Source organism: Juglans microcarpa x Juglans regia, chromosome 1S (genome assembly GCF_004785595.1).
Source record: "Juglans microcarpa x Juglans regia isolate MS1-56 chromosome 1S, Jm3101_v1.0, whole genome shotgun sequence".
In the NCBI taxonomy this organism is placed as follows: Eukaryota; Viridiplantae; Streptophyta; class Magnoliopsida; order Fagales; family Juglandaceae; genus Juglans; species Juglans microcarpa x Juglans regia.
In genome coordinates, this window is record NC_054595.1 from 24,171,818 (window position 1) to 24,191,450 (window position 19,633).

At 39.9% G+C, this 19,633-nt stretch overlaps 3 protein-coding genes and 1 non-coding gene across 10 annotated transcripts; 2 read left to right on the forward strand and 2 right to left on the reverse strand.

The window, feature by feature from the left end:
* Positions 1-2,145: 2,145 nt before the first annotated feature.
* On the reverse strand, positions 2,146-5,629 carry LOC121244681. Of its 6 annotated transcripts, XM_041142857.1 has the most exons (7): positions 5,450-5,619; positions 5,232-5,357; positions 4,851-5,006; positions 4,177-4,741; positions 3,354-3,861; positions 3,201-3,282; positions 2,146-2,465 (listed from the first exon to the last, which is right to left on the reverse strand). In XM_041142857.1, the coding sequence occupies exons 3-7, from the start codon at positions 4,911-4,913 to the stop codon at positions 2,244-2,246; spliced, it is 1,440 nt and encodes a 479-aa protein (XP_040998791.1). In that variant the 5' UTR covers positions 4,914-5,006; positions 5,232-5,357; positions 5,450-5,619; the 3' UTR covers positions 2,146-2,243. The 6 variants fall into 6 exon arrangements, with proteins under 6 accessions (XP_040998791.1, XP_040998807.1, XP_040998799.1 ...); XM_041142873.1 differs by having other exon boundaries at positions 5,232-5,629; XM_041142879.1 differs by lacking the exon at positions 2,146-2,465 and adding an exon at positions 2,475-2,839 and having other exon boundaries at positions 5,232-5,627.
* A 1,203-nt stretch (positions 5,630-6,832) lies between these two features.
* LOC121244715 lies at positions 6,833-7,815 on the forward strand. The gene is made up of 3 exons (XM_041142908.1): positions 6,833-7,103; positions 7,337-7,461; positions 7,537-7,815. The coding sequence occupies exons 1-3, from the start codon at positions 6,951-6,953 to the stop codon at positions 7,673-7,675; spliced, it is 417 nt and encodes a 138-aa protein (XP_040998842.1). The 5' UTR covers positions 6,833-6,950; the 3' UTR covers positions 7,676-7,815.
* Positions 7,816-8,317: 502 nt separating this feature from the next.
* On the reverse strand, positions 8,318-19,137 carry LOC121244662 (1-phosphatidylinositol-3-phosphate 5-kinase FAB1B-like). 2 transcript variants are annotated; one of them, XM_041142836.1, is made up of 11 exons: positions 17,412-19,137; positions 16,129-16,872; positions 15,225-15,378; positions 14,777-15,121; positions 13,702-14,526; positions 13,251-13,582; positions 12,701-12,824; positions 12,444-12,614; positions 10,446-11,939; positions 9,132-9,398; positions 8,318-8,947 (listed from the first exon to the last, which is right to left on the reverse strand). In XM_041142836.1, exons 1-11 carry the CDS (start codon positions 18,005-18,007, stop codon positions 8,618-8,620), a joined length of 5,382 nt encoding a protein of 1,793 aa, XP_040998770.1. In that variant the 5' UTR covers positions 18,008-19,137; the 3' UTR covers positions 8,318-8,617. The 2 variants fall into 2 exon arrangements, with proteins under 2 accessions (XP_040998770.1, XP_040998763.1); XM_041142829.1 differs by having other exon boundaries at positions 17,391-19,137.
* LOC121247919 lies at positions 15,966-16,091 on the forward strand. Its single transcript, XR_005937321.1, has one exon. It is a non-coding gene; the product is annotated as a U6atac minor spliceosomal RNA (small nuclear RNA).
* Positions 19,138-19,633: the final 496 nt, after the last annotated feature.

Here is a 19,633-nt window from a genome sequence, read left to right on the forward strand (position 1 = left end):
CTCTCTCTCGGTTTTCGCATTTTTCGACTGGATTGCATCCTGGTGTAGTCACATGCCATTGCCCAATGGACGGTTTGGTCCCAACGTACACGGAATATTGGTTTTAATTTCCGAGCTGGATTGAATTTAGACATTAGGCCTCCACTGTTTTTTACAATTTCTCTCAACTTATTTCATCTTATCTATTTATTATAATTTTTTTAAATTTTCACACAAAATAAAATAAACAATTGAACTTTTTAAAATCTCAAAATAAAAATATATATTTTAATAATATTTTATTTAACTTTTAATTTTAATCTCAACTCATTTCATTTCATCTGTAAAAACAAATGAGGCCTCAAAAGCCATTAAATTTAGAGCTACTATCTAAAGAGCACAGGAAAAAGCCATAAAAGTTTTGTAAAGCATTTTTTATAATTCATTTTTATGATGGAGGATTGAAGAGTGGGTTAATCTTTAAAGGAAAATCCTATAGATACACAAAGGAATCATACACGCACTAATGTGGTAGGGTAGTGTGTTACGTCTCTCCCTTTTTTTTTTTTTCCCTCCCTCCCCTCGTTCCCCTCCAATGAGATGGAGAAGCTATTGAGACAAGGGGCTATGTTTTGCTATCACATTGGCCTCCCAACCAAGGGGCTTGAGTGAGGGACATGAAGTGGATGATGGGGGGCATGGAGAGGGGGTTAGGGGTCGAGGTTCCTAATGACTTGAGGGAGTATGTGAGGAAGGGTGGCCAAGTGGCAACCAAAGCCTTGGTTCAATGAAGGGGCTCCCAACTGAAAATGCTACATGGGAGAGTGTTTGGGTTCTCAGTGATCAATTCCAAGATTTGGACCTTGAGGACAAGGTCGGTCTTAAAGGGGGGAGAATTGATAGAGATCCAAGAAGGGTCATTCGTAATGCCACTAGGAAGGCTAGGCGTGTCGAGGCTAGGAGGGTGGCATTGGAGTGCATGCATAGCTCGAGTGATGAGTCATTAGATACCCAAGACAATGTCAACTAGAGGAGAATCGTTGTTAGCCAAATTCTTTGATTTTAGGGATTGATTGACAAATCCCTCGAATTTAGGAGAGGAGGCAAACCTCTTGATTTTAGGAGATTGGGCGGTTGCTAGAGAATTGACCGAATATCTCATTCAAATTAGAGATATTATCTATTTGTTAATTTGTTCGAGTTTGTATCCTTTATTTTAGGAGTTGTTGGGATTGTTTCCTTAATTTTAGAAGTTTGACTTGTTTTGGGATTGTGATTTCAAATTTGAAAAGAAGTTGTTAAAGGGAATAAATGGGAGAAGGCTAGCTGAACCCTAGTACTATTTATTTCGAGTTTGCATTGTAATTGAGGCATTATGCTATTTTCAATAAAAGTGAAGTTTATGCTTTGTCACCCTAATTTTTTAGAATTGAGTGTCAGCCCGAGTTAATTTTAATTTTCACCATTATACCAATCAAATCTTGGTGTATTCATGAGGTAACCCTAGATTCAATTACCCAACACGCCACAAACACTTGAGTGAGAGTGAGGCTTCCATCACATCTCCTAGTGCCCGCTCCCTGTGTCGGCCATGGTGGTCGAGGACCACCTCATGGTGGACAAAAGATGCCGGCGGTCCAAGGGGCACCACCGGCATGGAGCGCCGATAAGAAGGTTACCGAGAGAGGGAGGTGCTTTATCGAGAGAGAGAGGCGCTGCTCGGGGAGAAGGGAGAGAGAGAAAGGCTCCGATGGCTGGGGGAGAAGCTTACGTCGATGAGGGGCTGGGTGCAATGGCGCAATTGGGCTGCGACAACGGCGTTGGTAGCATCGAGAGGGAGAAGCCATGTGAGAGGGGTTCAATTTCGGGAGGAGAGAGAGAGAGGCCGCACTGTGGGGGGCTAGGTCCAGTCAGGAGGTCATCGGTGAGGGGAATGACTACTGGTGGTGGTTGACGACGAGCTGCGGTGGCGCTACTGTGGCTAGGAGATCGAGTCGTGTGAGGTGCACGGCTGAAGGGAGAAAGATAAGAGAGAGGGAATGTGGGAAATGAGGGATCGGGAACAATGGATATATCAGCGTGTGAAATCCTTTTGTAGGATCCCTTTGTCTCTCTAACAACCCTCATCTTCAAAACACCCCCCTCCCCCCCCAAAAAAAAAAGAAAAAAAAAGGACATCAATTTTACTCGACCAGTAGTCTTCTCTTCATTAAGAGACTTGAAATGCACATTGCACAATGGGGAATTTGTCTTTTGTTTAATGCTCAATGATAGTTATTGCAAGGAAAGCAACCACAGGAGTTGTGGCCAGGAAAATGGGAGTTATGCCGGTTCATCATCTTACGTGCTTGTTCACTGGCTTTCTGCATGTGCTCCGAGTGTTGCTGCTGGGCTGCAGATCTCAATTCTTCAGCTTTTCTATGAACAACTGCCATTCTCTTCACCAACTTCTCTTCCAAGTTTGATGTCATCCTTTGTATTTTCACCTGAAGAATCGTTTCGGAATACAGTTAGATGAGCCAGAGGAAAGAGTTCCAACGACTCCAGAAAGTAAAATCCAGGCAACCATGGAGAGACTAGGCAATCGTTTTGATATGTTAATTCAAATAATGGATTCTGATCAACCCACTATACTCCAGTCAGTTAGAATACCGAATTTTATTGACAAGAAAAAAGTAAACATTCCCTCTCTTTAAGAGTGAAGCAAATTGATTTAGCTTACACAAAAGCAGAACGAGAAGCATGTAGATATGGCTATATTCACTCTTGAAAAAACAAGCATTCTCAAATGATAGGTGGAGCTGTGTCCCATGGCAGTGGGTGGCTCGAGGACCAAGTCAACAGCAAAGCCTGACAAAGCCTTCGAAACACATCAATATAATAGCCCCCCTTTGACTGAAATGCAATGACGAATTCATGAAGTAAGGTCACATTTAGTATATGGAGTTACAAAGAAAAATTCTATTCTTGTCACCACATATTACTTACTGTACATAATTTTTTATTTTTTTCTTTTATTAAATGTGTGGTGCGAGAGTAGAAGAATTGAATTAGTTTAAGAAAATTAGAGCCAGAGGCGTGGAAGTCTACGTTTCTTGTTCGCCATGCTTGCATTTTCAATGCGAAGAATTAACAGTCGGCCAAAGAAACAATCCCTTCTTGAATGGGAAGCAACAAAAATTTTTGAGAAAGAAAAATCACACTAGAGCCTGAGAAAATACCTCAAGCTTTCTTGATTGAGCTTCTGCTTTTGCATTTTGAAGGTTCACCCAAGCTTGAATTTTTGCTGCTTCTCTTTGATACCTGTAATGACCCATATTCACAATTGGTAACCAGCATTCTGCATGATAATAAAACCTTACAAGCCAATTTACCTGAGGCAGCACTTGGTCTTTTCCTCTTCTTTCCACGCGGCAGCTCTGGAGTCTGAAACACTTTTCCTGCTCATGTTTTCTGTATCGAAATGTCTGAGGCTCTTTGACACTTCTTCTTCCTCCTCTTCCCTTGAGCTCCAATTCGACGCGACGGAGTCGTATTGCGCCCCAAGTTGTAGTTTGGCTAAATGGCACTCTTGCAGCTGTGCAACGTCAATGGTGCTGTCGGCGCCAGAGTTCGCCAAGGCCAATGGCCCTGACCTATTTGCAGGCGTGTTATGGTGGGCAGGGGATGGGCTCTTGAATGGCGTGTGGCACCTAGAAGTAGTAGAACTGCCGAGTGGAGTCATCTCCGTCCCAGCATCTCGGTGATGCACCTCATAAACCCCGTCTGTGCAGGCATCTTTCATGCTTCCAGCCGCTTTGTTTTTGAACAAGAATTCTTCTTCAGTGGACTCTGAGTATCTGAAATTGGGAAAAATGGTTTCTATGTCGTCCGTGTACTTATCTGCATTAACAAATTTCAAATGTCCGTTGTTCATAACAAAACTTAATGTCTATTACGACGGGTATATAATCGAAAAATTAACTGTACTCTAATATCGGCAACCAAATGCATGCTAAGTTGAAACTAGCTAAGGCATTGTTTGATAAACAGTTTTACAGATAGGAGCCCATCTGGGTGTTGTAGCTGAACAAGGAGCATAATCAAACGGTACATCAAAAGCTTAGAACTTTGTTAAGCTTTTGGAGCACAAAAGGAGTTTGAGAAGTAATGCTGAAATGGCGAAGGTTGCATTAAAGTTGAACGGGAGATCCTTGCCTTTTAGTACTACATCCGTTGAAGCTGAGACCTCATTGAGAGCTCTGACCGAGTACTGATGGCCCAAAGATGCAGAAACTTGAAAGCTTGAAACTACTTTTGAGACCTTTTCCTCTATGACCTTTGATTTCTCCGCAAAGACCTCCACTTGTTGCCTAAACCTATCAGACTGTCTGCAGATCTTCGAGGACTCCGGTGGCTTTATGGAGTGGGCAGGAGAGTCATGGCAAGAGCTGCTCACCAGCCATTTCCCTGCGTTGTCCCACTTTGAAGGGAAGTTTTTTCTTAAATGATCACTGATACTGACGCTGAAAACAGGCCTACCAGGAGTCGAAGGAGCCTCCACTCTCCTCTGAGTGACCGAGCTTACTCCCTCTCTCCTCCTCCGAGCTGAAACCTCAAGAAGCCCTCCATCTTCTGTGATGTTGTTTGCCATTGGAAATGACTTGACAAAATCAGAGGTCTCTTTGAGATTAAGCTTGCAAAGTGGGTCGGGGAAGGTGTCTACAAAGGGATTATCTTTGCTTTTCCCGAAGAAGGTTGTGCTGCCTTGAAAAGCAGATTCCTGAATTAAAACAACCAAAAACAAAACAAAACACCGTTGTAGTCGATACCCAGCAGAGTAAGGAAACCAGAAAAACAATAACAGAAGAGTGCAAATGTGGGATCTTTACCCCATTAGATGCAAATACAGATTGAGCTTGGAAGTATTTGGGGCTTGTGAGATTCATGGTCATGGGATTGAGGTTAGAGGGATCACTGGTAAGGGGGCTAAGGAATCGCCCGAGGAGTCTCGTGTATGTTGGGAGGGTGGTTTACCTGTCTGCACCCTGCACCATTTTAAATCTACGAAAGAACAAGTCTATTTTGTAAGCCTGCTTGACAAATCAAATATATGATTGATGTGAAAGCCTGTTAAAATGATGGAAGCCTGTTATCAATTTCCCTGCTAAATTGATGGAATAAAACACTGTCACGAAGAAAAGCGTCTGACGACGCAGCTGAACAAGGAAAAAGCACTGACTACAGAGAACCACGTTCTAAAATACTGTTACAAATGACTCGCATGCGATCAGCCAGCCAAGCTGCTCTCGGTGAAGTAGACAAGGAAGGGGACGAAAGAGTGCTCCTCCGTAAAGGGAACTTTGGGAGGAGGAAAAGGCACTCTTGACTACTGAATCCTGATTCAGAAAATTGCATTCTTGTTAAAATAAATAACTCAGTTTTTATGTTCTTCTCTTTGGAAGCTTCTTATTACAGTAGAGGCTCTCACTGTGTTGCATCCCAGGTGTCCAGGACTTCTGTCCCTCTTCTTGCATGATGCATCCATGCTCAATGACAGTATACACACTACACAGTGTTCTTATTTTCTATGCGCTTGTTAGAACATATTTTATTCTGATTCTGTTCCAACATTTATTATGCTGATAGTAAAGTTAAAAACCTTGAATGTTTTTTAAAAATGAAATTACAAAATGTCTTTTGTTGCATTTTCTTTTATCCTGTTTCAGGGAAAGAAGAAAAATACCAGTGAAAATGACTCGAGATTCTGCTTTCCAACCTACTCTCTCTCTCTCTCTAAATATATACCCATATATTACGAGTCTTCTTGTCTGTTTGAACTAGCGAGGGTGTCCAATGTTAAAGGCCCAAGAACATGGAGTCCAACAGCCCAAGAAGCTGAATGATGGTTCACATAGTTGCTCATTTTCTTTCTTATCTTTTAGGTATAATATGATCATACACGAAAGATGACGATATGATCATTCACATATAGCTGTATGAACATTTTTTTTTTTATCAACGACATGACGCTATCCTGTCCCACCTACGCAAGATCTACAATAAGATATTCATGCACTACATCATATAATAACATATATAAGTTATTTGATTTCCCACTTAATTATATTGTAATCAAAGAAAGGGGGGCGTGTGGTAGAACACTTCTGTTTACTATCGTGTAGCATTAGACGTGTTCTGTTAAATAAAAGAATAGACAAGATCGATTGAGATGATTGATTGATTGATGGAAAAAAACAGTTGAGTTGATTGATGGAAAATTAAAAAAGAGGACTTGACGAATAATATGCAAGTAAGAATTTAGAAGCAACTCTAATGGAAAGGGAAAGGCGTTAAAATTGCCATCACTGCAGCACAATGGACATGTGAAATGAACGATGTGATAATATTATTCCTACATACAAAGTAAAAGATACTTTCAATGGCATATGATTCCATCTCAGATGAAGAAGACACCTTTCTTTTTCTTATAAAAGTTTTTTGCATTTGTGGTAAAAACTTGGGATCGGGAGTAATGCTAAATACAAGTTTTAATAGACAAGTCCGACTAGATTTGGGTACCAAGAATACCTCGGATGTTTTCTTTGGAGAAAATAGGTCTGGATTCAAACACCTACAGAAGAAAACAAGCAAGTTCGTTCTTGTATAGCTTGTGAAACTCTGAATAGATCCACTAACAATATATTGGGAAGAAAAAGGCAATATAAGCAAACAACAGGACTTGGGATTCACCGGCAACACTGATAGAAGATAAGCAAAATGGGCCCCATATACATATATTTAACCAAAGAACGCGCCATGATAAGACAACCTATCAATAATGGAATTTGATATCTGCTTCAACTTATAGAACTTTAGACACTCATGATGACATGACCAAACCATTATTCTATTGCCAATATAACTAACTACAGTCTGAGGAAGAACAAAAACTTCTTCTTCTTCCTCTTTCTTCTTGTAGCACCAGATCAATGGCTATTGCATGTTCTTATTCCTCTCACATCCCAGTTCTGAAATCTGGTCTAGTCTCAAAGCCTATCAGCAAATCCCTAATGCTTAAAGACAACCAAGTTCCACCCAGGAAAGCACCGAGATTCCAGATTAGATGTTCTATCAGAAACAAGGTTAATTATCCCTTCACTATTTTACTTATCTTAAGCATACAATCCCTCTCTGTCTTGATTCTTGTAATTAAGAAAACAATCATACCAACAAACTTTTTCAACAGAACAAAACCTGGTTGGATCAACTCCAGTCTCATACCCTTTTTTTTCCCAATTGCAAGGAAAAAAATACAAAAAGTAAATATTGTTTAACCTTTTTATTAATGTCTCAGACTATGAATGGTTTGTTGCAGGTTTTTGAGGATCGGTCTAATGGTATAGTCTGCTATAGGGATGACAGTGGGGAAATCATTTGCGAAGGATATGACGAGGGCCCTCGCTTTCAGAAACAGACTCCAACAACAGCTTATCATCCAAGGTAAATAGTCCTAAAACAAGTACCAAATTAAAATTGTTGGAAACCTGTCTAATTAGTTGCTTTTTGTCGGGTCAGAGATGTTGAGATCTTTGACCTTCTTCTTCTTCGACAAAGTAGGCTTCAGACTGTTAAAGGCAGTGGATTGAGCCACGCTGAGGAAAGTGTTGCTGTGCAGAAGGACTTGAATTGCAATGGCTTCAACTCATTCTGCTAATCAATGGCAAACTTTTGTCAATTGTCTAGATGTCTCCTCAACTCCCTGCACTTGCATCGATCATAGAATGTGTAAGGCAGGCATATACATCGATCATAGAATGTGAATGGAGGCATAAATGCACTTGTTTTATTTTTTAAGCACATTCTTCACCCGTGAATGTACAAGAAAACGCCTCATCTCTCCGATTCTCTCTTTCTTCGCTAATTTTAAAAGAGAAACAATATCACCCGGACGAACAGTGTCAGTCACGACTCACGTTTGAGATACCGTAGTTCTAAATATATGAGAAATATGTTCAGCAATGAAGTTTTCACAGAGCACAAAACAGAGAAGATAAAGGCCTACCATAGCTCTAGCCTACAATATCAAAGATGCTCTAGCTTTCGATACTAACACACGGATTCATAGAAATCTCCAACACGATATAAATTATTTAATCCGAGGCCAATGCCCGAAATCTTAAAAATGATGTTGGTGTAAGTGCACCAGAAACAATTTATGAGCAAAATGAGCTCACAATGTGAAATCAAAGTAACTCTCTATTTCAAAAAAGCAGAAGATATTTCTGGATGGATTTACATCACAGGGAGAATTCTAGCCAGCTCGTGTGAGAGAGAGGGACTTTGAATTACATCAAAATTCTGAGAATGAGATGATATGTATACACGTTGTAATTGCTAAATACATGAATAGGTATTTTGTACAAAGATTTCATGGAGAGGTCATCCAATATTATACCCCTGACAGAAATCTCCCCCCACCGGTTCAAACGGCCTACTTCTACATCTTCTAAAAAATATTTATGAATTTCTCGTTAAAAAAAAAAAAAAAATGAGCTATGAAAAGGAAAAACTTATGAAAGAGGGAAAAAAGAGCATGTGAGAGGAGTAATTCCAAATCACATGCTAAGTGTACAAGCAGAAAGACTCGCAGTAAGCATCATTCAACCAATGTCCCAGCTTGTGTGTTGTTGTCTTCACATAATTCAGACTGGGATTTACTTGGGATAATAGATGGCGGGGACCATTGATCTGGGACCATCAAAAAATACGTAGTCATCGCTTTCCTGAACCTTTTCTTGTATTGCTTGGGGGAAATTACAGTTGGAGATGCGTTTTTTGGCCCGCCAAGGATGCCTGAAGCTTTAACCCATGTTTCGAGATGCTTGTCCCATGTATACTGCCTCATGAAATCAATGATCCCAAGAACTAACTCATGCTTCTCTTCATCCACCCCAACCAGTAAAGAATAATCCATTACATCGATTGACTGCAACACCACATATAAAAAGGATAAGGATATAAACTAATGGTAGGCTGGGAGAACCTGTAGAGTACTCTTCATATTTTTTTTGGCCAATAAGGAATTTAAACAAGCTTAAAATTTTGGAAATGCATCATATTTCTACGAGTAAAAAAAAAAAATCTAACGTATATGAAGTTTAGAAACTTACCGCAAGAAACGAGGTATCGTTCCAAACAGCTCTCTCCAACAATCGCTTTGCTTTGTTTCCCACAAAAATAGGAGAAGTTGGCATTGCTTCGATCAAGTTCTGATCCAGCAGAACTTTGTTGCTACCACTACAATCAGGATTATACCGCGATCGAGAAGATCCTTTAAGATCATAAAGCCGTGTCAAGTTCCTACCAAATAGAAGATTCTCCATAACCAGAACATCCATCTTTGATTCTTTCCCTCCTTTAAGATGCTTAGATGTTACCTTCCAAAAAAAAAAGGTAAGCCCCGGAGGATCTAATGTGTCTAAGTTAGCAACATAATGGGAGGTGCCAAATGCAAAGGTTTTACAGAAATAACGAAGCTCTTTCATTCAAAATCTTAAGCAACAAGTATAGAAGCCTACTGAAATTAATTGATCAATATGATATTTGATAAGGAAAAGGAGAAATGAGAAAATGGCAGTTTATAGGTAGCTCTAGGCAGCAGCTACTTATTTCAAGCTTCTTAAGTGTAAATAACTAGGATTTGCAGAAAAAATATCGAGAGCACTCACTAATAAAGAGTGAATGTAACAGTTGTCCACTCCAGAAAAAATAAAGAATGTAAGAGTTGTCCCACGAAGAAAAAAAGAAAAAGAAGTGTACACCCAAATGCTAGGCTCCAACTCAACCTATCTAGGACCTTTCTAAAGTATTTATTCTCAATAATAGACTTTGAAAAGGGTTCTCAACATATATACAACTGACCATGCATATGTGCATATTTTACTTTTGTCCTTACAAAAGTAAATGATATTTAAAATATTAGCTCAATTCTATTTTCTTGTCAGATAGAATTCAAATGACCCATGTATAATAGGTATAGCCTGAGCATCTGATGTGCAACGTTCAAACCCATTACTATGAGTGGGGAACTGAAGAATGGTAGCCTTCCTCCTAAATCATACTTCCATCTATTATGATGACGATGACTCTTAACATTCTTTGCTGGCCCTAGAATGGACAATGAATTATATACATTACATGCCCAACAAAACAGGAATGATGTCATTCAAATTTATAACCAAACTCAAACAGGCCCCCAACAAATTCTTTCATGTATTTTTTTGTCCTTTCTGTCCCAAACAAAACTCCATTGTTCCGGTTGCCATGGCATTACCCTTACCCGTCTAGTAGACTTGTGCATCTATACAAAACAAGCTAACGCCTAGTTAAAATGATAATCAGATTACTAGACTTGACAAATTGCCAGGTTAAAAATGAGTATGATGATTTAGTACGACAAGCATTTGCAGCACAAAAATAAGTACCTGATAGATCCCTAGAATCTTTGCCAGGCATGTTGGACTTCCTGTGTTAATTGAATCAGATAGGTATTTGAAGTATGCGGGAGCAAATTTTATGAACGATTCCAACTCTGTTTTTGTTACTTGTTTAATGATAAATCTATCATCCAATGTTTTTGCAAAGAATACATTGCTTTTGCCACCCTTGGCACCCCACTTTTTACAACGACTGAGAGACCTTATGAAATCAAGCTCAGAAGGACAACAGATCTTCCTCAAGGCTTCAAATCGCTTTGCAAAGTAACAAGTGACAGAATATTTCACCTTACCGAGTGGGCTATCATCTCCAAAAGAAACTCTGGCATGCAATGCCTTTGTATATGAGAGTGGGTCTAGAACCAGAGACGTACGAGATCCAGACAGAGATAAAAAGATATCATCTGAGGACCCAAGACTTCTATGATATTCAGAGCCCATGTCATCAGCAGAATGAAATGATTGGGAATTCACTGAATCAGAAAGTGGCAAGGAAGCCAAAAAATCCACTCCAGGTCTTTCACCCTCATCAGTCAATTGCAATTGACATTCTGGTGATGCTAGAGCATAAGATATAATACTTGTTGGTTCATCATCATACACAGGAATGACAGTATCATTAACACCTACAGGAAGAAGCAGCCTAGCTCCATCCTGAAGTTCCAACTTCCTAAAGGATGAAATGTAGACTGGATTATACTCACTCAGTGCATCCAACTTTTGAGCACTAGCTAAAAAGTTTTTGTTGAATGATCTGTAGAAGTTCAAGAAAGGCATTCGTAACCAGCTTACAGAGTCTTCTATGCCATCAGGGTTCTTGGTGGTCACTGCTGATGAAAGAAGGGAAACCTTGGTGTCATTTTGCTCTTCTGCTCGGTTCTCCAACTCAAATCCCTCCAACAGTTCAGGTGTGCTTAAAGCTTCTGCCATAGACATATCAGGAAGTGCATTGGTATTATCCATGGGTATTGCAATTCCAGTGTGATTTTCACCCGTCCATGCAGCATCAAGGGTATCTGACAGATTTGCCATGATAGGGAACTCCCCCTCAGAGAGGGCCCTACGAACATTTAAGTTTGATTTCAAAGGGCCTGATTGATCCTGATCCACGTATTTTTCTTGAAGAACTGCATCAGATTGGTTAGTGTCACTACCATATCCTCCGCTCTGCTCAGGGCTTTTATCAAGATTCAAGTCCAAAGAAAGAGAGACGCAACTATGAAAGCCTTTCTCAGGCTTGTTGGTCACATTCATTTCCATGGGCTTATCATTATTACCAAGGATTTTCCCCAATTCTTCGGAACTTGAGCTTCCCAACCCATCCTGAAGGCTGTTCGGACCCAAACTGGCTGCATAAATCAGGCGATGGTCCCACATATAAGATTGAAAAAGTAACTGCCTCCGCAGTCGATTGATCTCAAAAATGTCAATAACAGGTTGTCCCTTTTTCATTTCCCTGTTCAAAGTCTTTTGGAGTGATTCCTAAGATCATATCAACATAAAAGTTAGAATCAAGTAATTAAAAGGCAGCAAACAAACATTTCTCTTGATAGACATAGTCCTGATTTGACATTTTTTATTATAGAAATTTCCAGTGTATTTTTTAACTTTTTCAAATTTCCCTTCATGACCAGGATTAGATTCATGTGAACTCAAAAAGGAACCAACTCACACCGAAAAAAGGCACTTCTTGCAATCAAAAGATGTTTGCATATCTCATGTTACAGAAAATGGTCAAAAGTATAAATGTTTATTCCGAACGTGCAAATCATATGTCAGTGATTTTTCTTCAATTTAATTATGATCGATGCTGAAAGTCAAGAGAAAATAGTTTGAATTAACAATTTCCATAGTGTCCATATTTAAGTGGACATATAGAAGAGTCCATATTCAACCACAGAGATTGTCTACATATCTGCATTGGAGTACAGCTTCCAACACATGGAACTAGTGTATGAAAATTTTGAAATTAACAAAGAACCTCACCTCAAATTCTGCCTTCTCCTTTTGTAACATTCCTTCCAGTTCTGCAATTCGCCGCCTTATTTCAGGGGCTTTCGTGCCACTTATAAGAGGCCCATCAGAAGATCTTTTCTCTGCTATTTGGCAAAGAGCATTTAGTACTTCAGAAAATAAAAGCTCAGCTCGATCAACCACCTGTCATAAAACAGAACTATATCATCACATGCAGTTATATAATCGACATGTAATCTTCAAATATCCAAACTTAGCAATCATTGCACCTCTTTCGTTTCCTTTTGTATCCAGTCCTGATTTTCATAGTTGAAGTCCAGTTTGGATGGTGGAAGGTAGACAGAATGAACATCAATCGACGCATATCGAAAGCAAGCAACCATTTTGCCAAATCTGCACATGTAAAAAAGTGAGGGTAGAGAGAGAGAGATTGAACAGCATACATGAACTAACCATTATAGTTTATTTCTTTCCACCCATCTATTAGTTAGGTCGGCATCTACCTCCTTGAATGGGCACAATACTGAAATCAAACTTTCACTTCTCTGAAGATTCACCAAATAAATATGGCCACCCAAAAAGAGGGGATAAAAGAGGCTGAATCATTCAACTAGTTAAAATTAGTTACGAGGGTCAATTCCAATCCAACCAATTGGATCTTTGTTCTGGAAATGCGGTGTGCAATAACTGTATTGATCAAATACCCAGCATAAATATTAAATACCATGTCTAATGTACTCTTACACATAAGAGACAGCCGTCCACCATGTTGTGACCATATATATAAACAAATAAATGTAACTGAAATGAAAAAATTACCCATAGAAACGAAGACAATCTCTATGCAAAGAATGGCCACAACTTGCTACCCTGCTTGCAGCTGCATGGTTTGAGAAACTGAGCTCCAAAAATTTCCCAAAAGATAAACCCCAGGCAGCATCAGACATCACTACTCTCCGAGTTGCCGGAGGAAATCCACTGGCTCTTGGACACCGCAGGCATCTGTGCCACATCCAGATCTTTCCTTCCTTTTCACCTGGTAAGAGAATTTCTGATAGCTTCTTAACAGATATGGTGAGCGTGCCCTGCCTATGAGTATAGCAGTGAACATGGGCTTCTGTTGGCATACCACAAGAACGACATTGGGAACTCTGACAAACATTTAAGCTACGTCAGTTTCTTTTTTAAATGTATTTCAAGGTTTTGTACAAGGACATATGAGTATGTATGTATGTATGTATATATGCGCAGGCCAGAAGAGAGTACTCACCTGATCAAATAAATGGTCTCGAAGAAACCTACCAAGAGGTTTGTCAAAGCTGCCATAGTATTTGATTCGAAAGAGATGGGACCTTTCACAAACAGTCCCCTTCCAAATGCACCGGGATGATAAGGACACCAAAATGCTTTGGTGATCTGAAGGTGATGGAGGAAACTCTTCTTTTAAAGGCACAGGATCTTCTTTCAAAGGTCCTCGCTCTTGTAAATGGTCTTTACTATCTTCTTGCAGGGATGATGTCTCTGAACTGGTGATAGTTATGGCATTCTGTCCCAAAGTCTCTAAAGTCCCAAAACCATTAGCACTGCAATGATTCTGAAAGACAGTAGGGGTGTTGCTGGCTGCAGAAGTTTCCGCTACCAGGGGTTCTTTAAAACGCATTCTATTTTTTTCCTCAAAGCTATAATAGGGAGAAAGTCTGTTAAGGTAGGAATCCGGAATTATATTTCCCGAAGAAGCGCAAGAGGAAAAAGGTGTAGAATTTATCAGATCTGTAGTGGACTCTATGGATTGAGAGGCCAGATCTGAAGAGACACTGTAGGATCTTTGTGGTTCAACAATATGATGGGGTCCCAGTGACTTGCCATCCACAGAAAGGCTAAAACCAGGTATTGTTGAGATGGATCTCTGAATGCTTGAAGGTTTATCTGGAAGTGCAACGGTTATTGGAGAATTCAAAGGGAGTTCAGGCAGAGTGGCTCCTTCATCGGCAAGGAAAGAAGTCTCCAAAGCCAAGTGATACGCTGCAAAAATTCCATACTGAACCACATGCTTCACTTTCTTCAATTCATCCCCACTAGCACCTCTAAGTAAAATCTGAAAAAGAGCCAAAAGAATCAAATGAATATCCTGTGGCAGTTCTATCAAATCACTTTGCATGTACTAAACAAGAACTACAAGATTGCCCAAACAGCATGATACACACACACAGCATGAAAAAAACTCAATTGGGCCATCATCTCTGTGGATGCAAATAATTTTTTTATAAGTATGCAAATAATTATTTCTTTCATAATCCATATTAAGCTTTATCTATGGCCTGTCTGAATTAAGTTTGAGGACTTACAGTACAGCCCAGTGGCTTTGGGCACCCTTCAAAATACATCAGTGTCTTCACCGATTTTTTGCCACCCTGTCCAGCAGAACCATGATCTTCTAGAAACTTCTCCACATGAAATGCATCGCAGTAGCCCAACTTCTGTGATGAAAGATGATCAATTGAAGGCACTATTTGAGCACCTGTGCAGCGGGCTATGCGTTCCAAAAGTGGCCTCTTGATGTTGAGAACAAGTGATATGTCTTTGGCAAGAAGGTACTCCTGTGCATGTCTAGAAACTGATTTCTCCACCAAAAGGACATCAGGGTGGTGGGCATCTATCTTTGCCACTGCCATCTTTAGATGGTCCATTTCCTGGAGAGGGATATAAAACACATAAGAAGAGGAAAACAAATCTCCTTCACTAGAAGCCACTCAGCAACAAACGATCAGAAAACGGTATACAGACAATAACAACCTGCTGCAACAAAGTATCAAAACTTGACAGGAGGTTAGAAATCCGCTGGTACTCAAGAGCCCCCTCAAGGATCAATAATCGAGGTTTCTCGATTTTTGATGTCATTCGCCGGTGAGCCACATTTTTCTTACAAACAACTCCTTTGATCACCATACTACAGCAAAAGTAAGTTAATTAGAAAGAATAAATTATAGAGAATTATGGTATGTGAAAGTTTCTAGTTCACCAATAAAAAAACTACCAAAGATAATGTAGGGACTAAATATCTGGCCTGGTAGACATTACAACCCAAGACATAATTAGTGTTAATAGCATAGAATATGTTTCCTCCACGATTAGTGAGATATCTCTTGCTCTGTTATTTGTTGATGCAGCCTTAATGGAAAACATACAATTGCTTCTCTTGTGATTTCTATTTTGTTACTTTATTATGTTGCTAGAACCCGCTTTTACTCTGACTTCTCTCACGATTTATCAGTTGCTCAACCATTTATGATTAAATAAGAAACTAAGTCTCAGCATTCACACTTTAAGCAGTACATTCATTCTAAATTCATACACCTATAGCCTGAAATGATGGTTGGGCAGATGCATACCACTCAAACAAGACTGTTCCATCACAAAAATAGACCATCTCAGTGATTACTTACTAAATGAGAAATCAGAATTTGTGAGTTCATGTCCAGTAATGTGAAAAGAGAAGCATGATCTATTTACAGTCATAAAATTACTAAGTCTTTTGTGTTCGTAGAAAGAAGAGACGGTTGGCATCTCCCCTGACAGGGACGGGAACAACCTTCAGGCTTACCAGTTACCACACATACGGTTAAGGCTTCGCACCTATGGTGGATCTTATACCCAATTTTCAACTTACCAAAAAAAAAAAAATTACTATGTCTTTTACCTCTCACAGCGACGCCCAGATGCTAGGCATTTTACTTTTACGTATCCACCTGGATCCATCCCTCCACCTTTGCTCATATCTGGCTTTAAAAGTGTAGCAGCCTCCCAGGATAAAGATGTTATGATCTCCAACCAACTCTCTTTGTCATCTTCATCACCTATGGGAAGGTTCTCAACCTGCAATAGCTGAGCTACCAATGCCCTAAAATGACCATCAACCACATTCTTCATAGCCTTCTTGTGCTCCTCACTTGACCTATCCCTATTGCGAGACTCTCCACTTCCAAAACTGCTCGAGGTGCGTAAATATCCCCACTCTCCTGCAGCATCCCCATAATCATCATCCTCATCAAACAAACCTGCTTCCCTATCATCTTCTTCATCTTCTGGATCGGGGGGGAGCCAGAGAAGTCCATTGTTCTCAAAATCCATGGGTTCTGCTTCGACGTGCTGTGCAGCATATATAGAGGAAGGTGCTTCACACTCATCACCGGTATCATGTTCATCTTTTTTTCCTAGCTGTGGAATTCCTTCCAAACCCTGTGAGGCAAAGCTATGATGCAATGGAGAGCTGTTTAAACTTTTTGTACTGTTATTTTCTCCATCGGGATGGAACTTGCGTGATTGATCATTATTGCTCAGATCATCAAACTCAACTTGATCATAGTAATCATTGACTTGAGGAAAATGCCTTGCGTTAGAATCTGACCGATATACACTGTACTCATCATCATCATCATCACTCCTGACCCCACAGAAAAAGCAAGCAATGAGTAACTGGTTATAATAAGAAAAAATCTACTCTTATGCTTTTGTATAATACTCGCTAATACAATTTAAATGCAGTAATGCTAGTGGATTAGCTTTATGAAATGAAATTTTAAGTAATCAACTCTTATCCTCTTAACATAAATAGAACTTGCACACACTTCTCACTGGCTGACAGAATATAGGCTATCAGTTTTCCATGTTAAAACATATTAACAACCATGTAGCAATTGTTATGTTCTGCACAACTTAGTTGAGTATTAATATATATCCTTGACTCAACATCTATCATACATTAAAAAATAAAGAAAAGAAAGATCAGTAAAATCGGCATATAAAAACGGCTTCATGCACATCAAATGTCATAGCGTGAATCCAAGAGAAACAATAACAGGAGGAGACGTGGAGTGTGGTAAAACTTAAAACAGGCATCACGCACATAAAATGTCCAGTTGCAAATCCAAAAGAACTCAATAACAGGAGAGACAATCAAACCTGTGCACTGAAAACCCATACTGGTTTGGATTCCCCACATCTGAAACAATGTCATTGCTCCTTCCTGATGCTATCTCGCCTCGCCTGTCCGAGGTTGATTCCATTGAAGATGATTGCCGTGGGCTGAGACCTGAACTGTGTTGAACTCGCTGGTAAGGATCAACTGGGTACGGCATTGAACCAAGTGTAATGATACTACTGTCAGCAGTGCCACTAGATTTAGTGCTGGCCAAACTTGTCGCTGATGGTGAAGTACTAAGATCCAGGTTGGAAACCTGGATCCCATTATCAGGGGTAGGTATGCCCTGCTCCCATTGCTTGAAACAGTAATTACACACTCGTATCCTCTCCCACTCTTCCCGGGCAGTCGTTGGGTCACCACCAGATGGGACAGGAACTGAATTTGACGTGCACCTGGCGCAGAAAACTCGACCGCAATGACGACAATGGTGTCTACGGTTGAAAACAGTGAACTGAGAATCACACTCGTAGCAAACCCTACAGCTATGATCGGGCATCCAAAAATCCCTCGACACATTAGCTGGCTCGGATCGCCAAGGGATCCACGATTTCACGATGCCAACCAACTCAGAAAATGTCTTGTCTGGGGCGTCCATCGACCCACAATCCTACTGCCTTGTTCATTATGATATGCTCATTTGCCACCCTTAACAAATCATATAGCAATTCTACAAATTAACCAAAACTGGAGAATAAAACAATCCAACTCAGAGTATCTCTGCCCCAGTACAGAAAGACCGTCGAACACCAAAATTCAATTGACGAACAGTTGTCAGAAATCTATGGCAGCCTTAAGCAGCTCTTGCTTCTCCATCTCATATTCTCAACCCAGCATAAATCCTGATGCTGCTTCCACGTAGATTCAGAAACCAAACACTAACCAGCTCAGTCTGCCCAAAAGAAAATAATTAACCCAGGTCCTGAAATCAATGCACGCAAAGAGACAGGAAATGCATTAAATAAACCCCAAAAAAGCTCGAAAACGGTACAAAACCTTCTCGGCCACAACTCGAGAGATTCAAACACGCTTCTTTGGGTGACCTAACTCAAACTTGTCTTTCTTCCTTCGCTCCCCCGCGCTACCCAGCAATTCCCCAATCCAAAGCGACCCCAATATCCGAAACAAACTCAATAATCCATATAAATGGTAGTCTTGAGCTTACGTTGATACAATCTAATGAGATTCTCCCAGTGAAAGAAGAAGAATTTGAAAAGGGGATATGCAGAATTCTGATCGGAAATAAGAATTTACCTCTTGAAAAAATAAAATTTCATCACAATCAGATAATATCCGAGTGAGATACGAAAGCGCGCACCACCTAGATTTGAACCACGTGAACAAAAAACCGTGACGCAGAAGTACTCAGAGAAAGGAGGGTAAGTGGAAAAAACTGAGAAAAACCCACCACCCAGAAAGTGATTTCCGTTGCCGAATCGGAATATCAAACGCTTGAATCTCCGATCTTTCTGGTCTTTCACCCAATATTTTACACAGAGAAGCAGAATTCCGAAATTTTTTTAAGGCGAATGGGGAGTAATAGCAAATGAACGAGGAAGACCTCTGCTATCTGATCTCTGCAAATTCCCGTTAATGCATTGAAGAAAACAAACGATCAGATAAGGTTTATATCAAAATCTTTTTTTCCTTTTCCACCATGAAAACGAGTTTTCAATTTTCTCTCTCTTAAGAATGAATTATTTCTTTCATCTGAGAATCTGGGTTTTAATCCCCCCCACCTTTTTTTTTTTTTTTTTTTTTTTTTACTTTAATGGTTATTTTTCCCTGAGGCAGAGAAAGAGACACACTGCTAACGTGGTTGCATGATACATGTATGATCTGAGGACAATAAATAAATACAAAAATAAAAAGAAAATCTTTACAAAAAATAAAATAAATAAAAAAAGGAAAATAACAATTTTTTTTTTTTTTTTCCTCTCTTCCTGCATTACTTTTTTCTGTGTGGTTAGGAGACGTTACCCAGAAGACCTCGACGACGCCGTTTCACCGGCATCAATCAGCAATCACACACGTCCAGTGGACCAGTGTAAGCCGAATACCTAAAATACCCTCCCCATTTTTTTTTTCTTTTATAATTAAAAATTGCTGGATTTAACATGGGTGGGGAGGGACAGAGATATTGCACGGGTAGATTTGACCTTCTTCTATTTTTATAAGTTTGGGCTCTTTGGTCTTAGAGGCACGACCCAGCTCACTTTGACCA

Coding starts and splice junctions, on each gene's coding strand:
- LOC121244681 (XM_041142873.1), bottom strand. CDS start 4,913: ATGACCATGAATCTCACAAGCCCCAAATACTTCCAAGCTCAATCTGTA. Junction 4,742..4,850: donor CTGTATTTGCATCTAATGGG/GTAAAGATCCCA, acceptor GTTTTAATTCAG/GAATCTGCTTTTCAAGGCAG. Junction 3,862..4,176: donor AACGGATGTAGTACTAAAAG/GCAAGGATCTCC, acceptor TTGTTAATGCAG/ATAAGTACACGGACGACATA.
- LOC121244715 (XM_041142908.1), top strand. CDS start 6,951: ATGGCTATTGCATGTTCTTATTCCTCTCACATCCCAGTTCTGAAATCT. Junction 7,104..7,336: donor GATGTTCTATCAGAAACAAG/GTTAATTATCCC, acceptor GGTTTGTTGCAG/GTTTTTGAGGATCGGTCTAA. Junction 7,462..7,536: donor ACAACAGCTTATCATCCAAG/GTAAATAGTCCT, acceptor TTGTCGGGTCAG/AGATGTTGAGATCTTTGACC.
- LOC121244662 (XM_041142829.1), bottom strand. CDS start 18,007: ATGGACGCCCCAGACAAGACATTTTCTGAGTTGGTTGGCATCGTGAAA. Junction 16,873..17,390: donor TATGGGTTTTCAGTGCACAG/GTTTGATTGTCT, acceptor CTGTGGGGTCAG/GAGTGATGATGATGATGATG. Junction 9,399..10,445: donor AGATTCTAGGGATCTATCAG/GTACTTATTTTT, acceptor TTTTTTTGGAAG/GTAACATCTAAGCATCTTAA.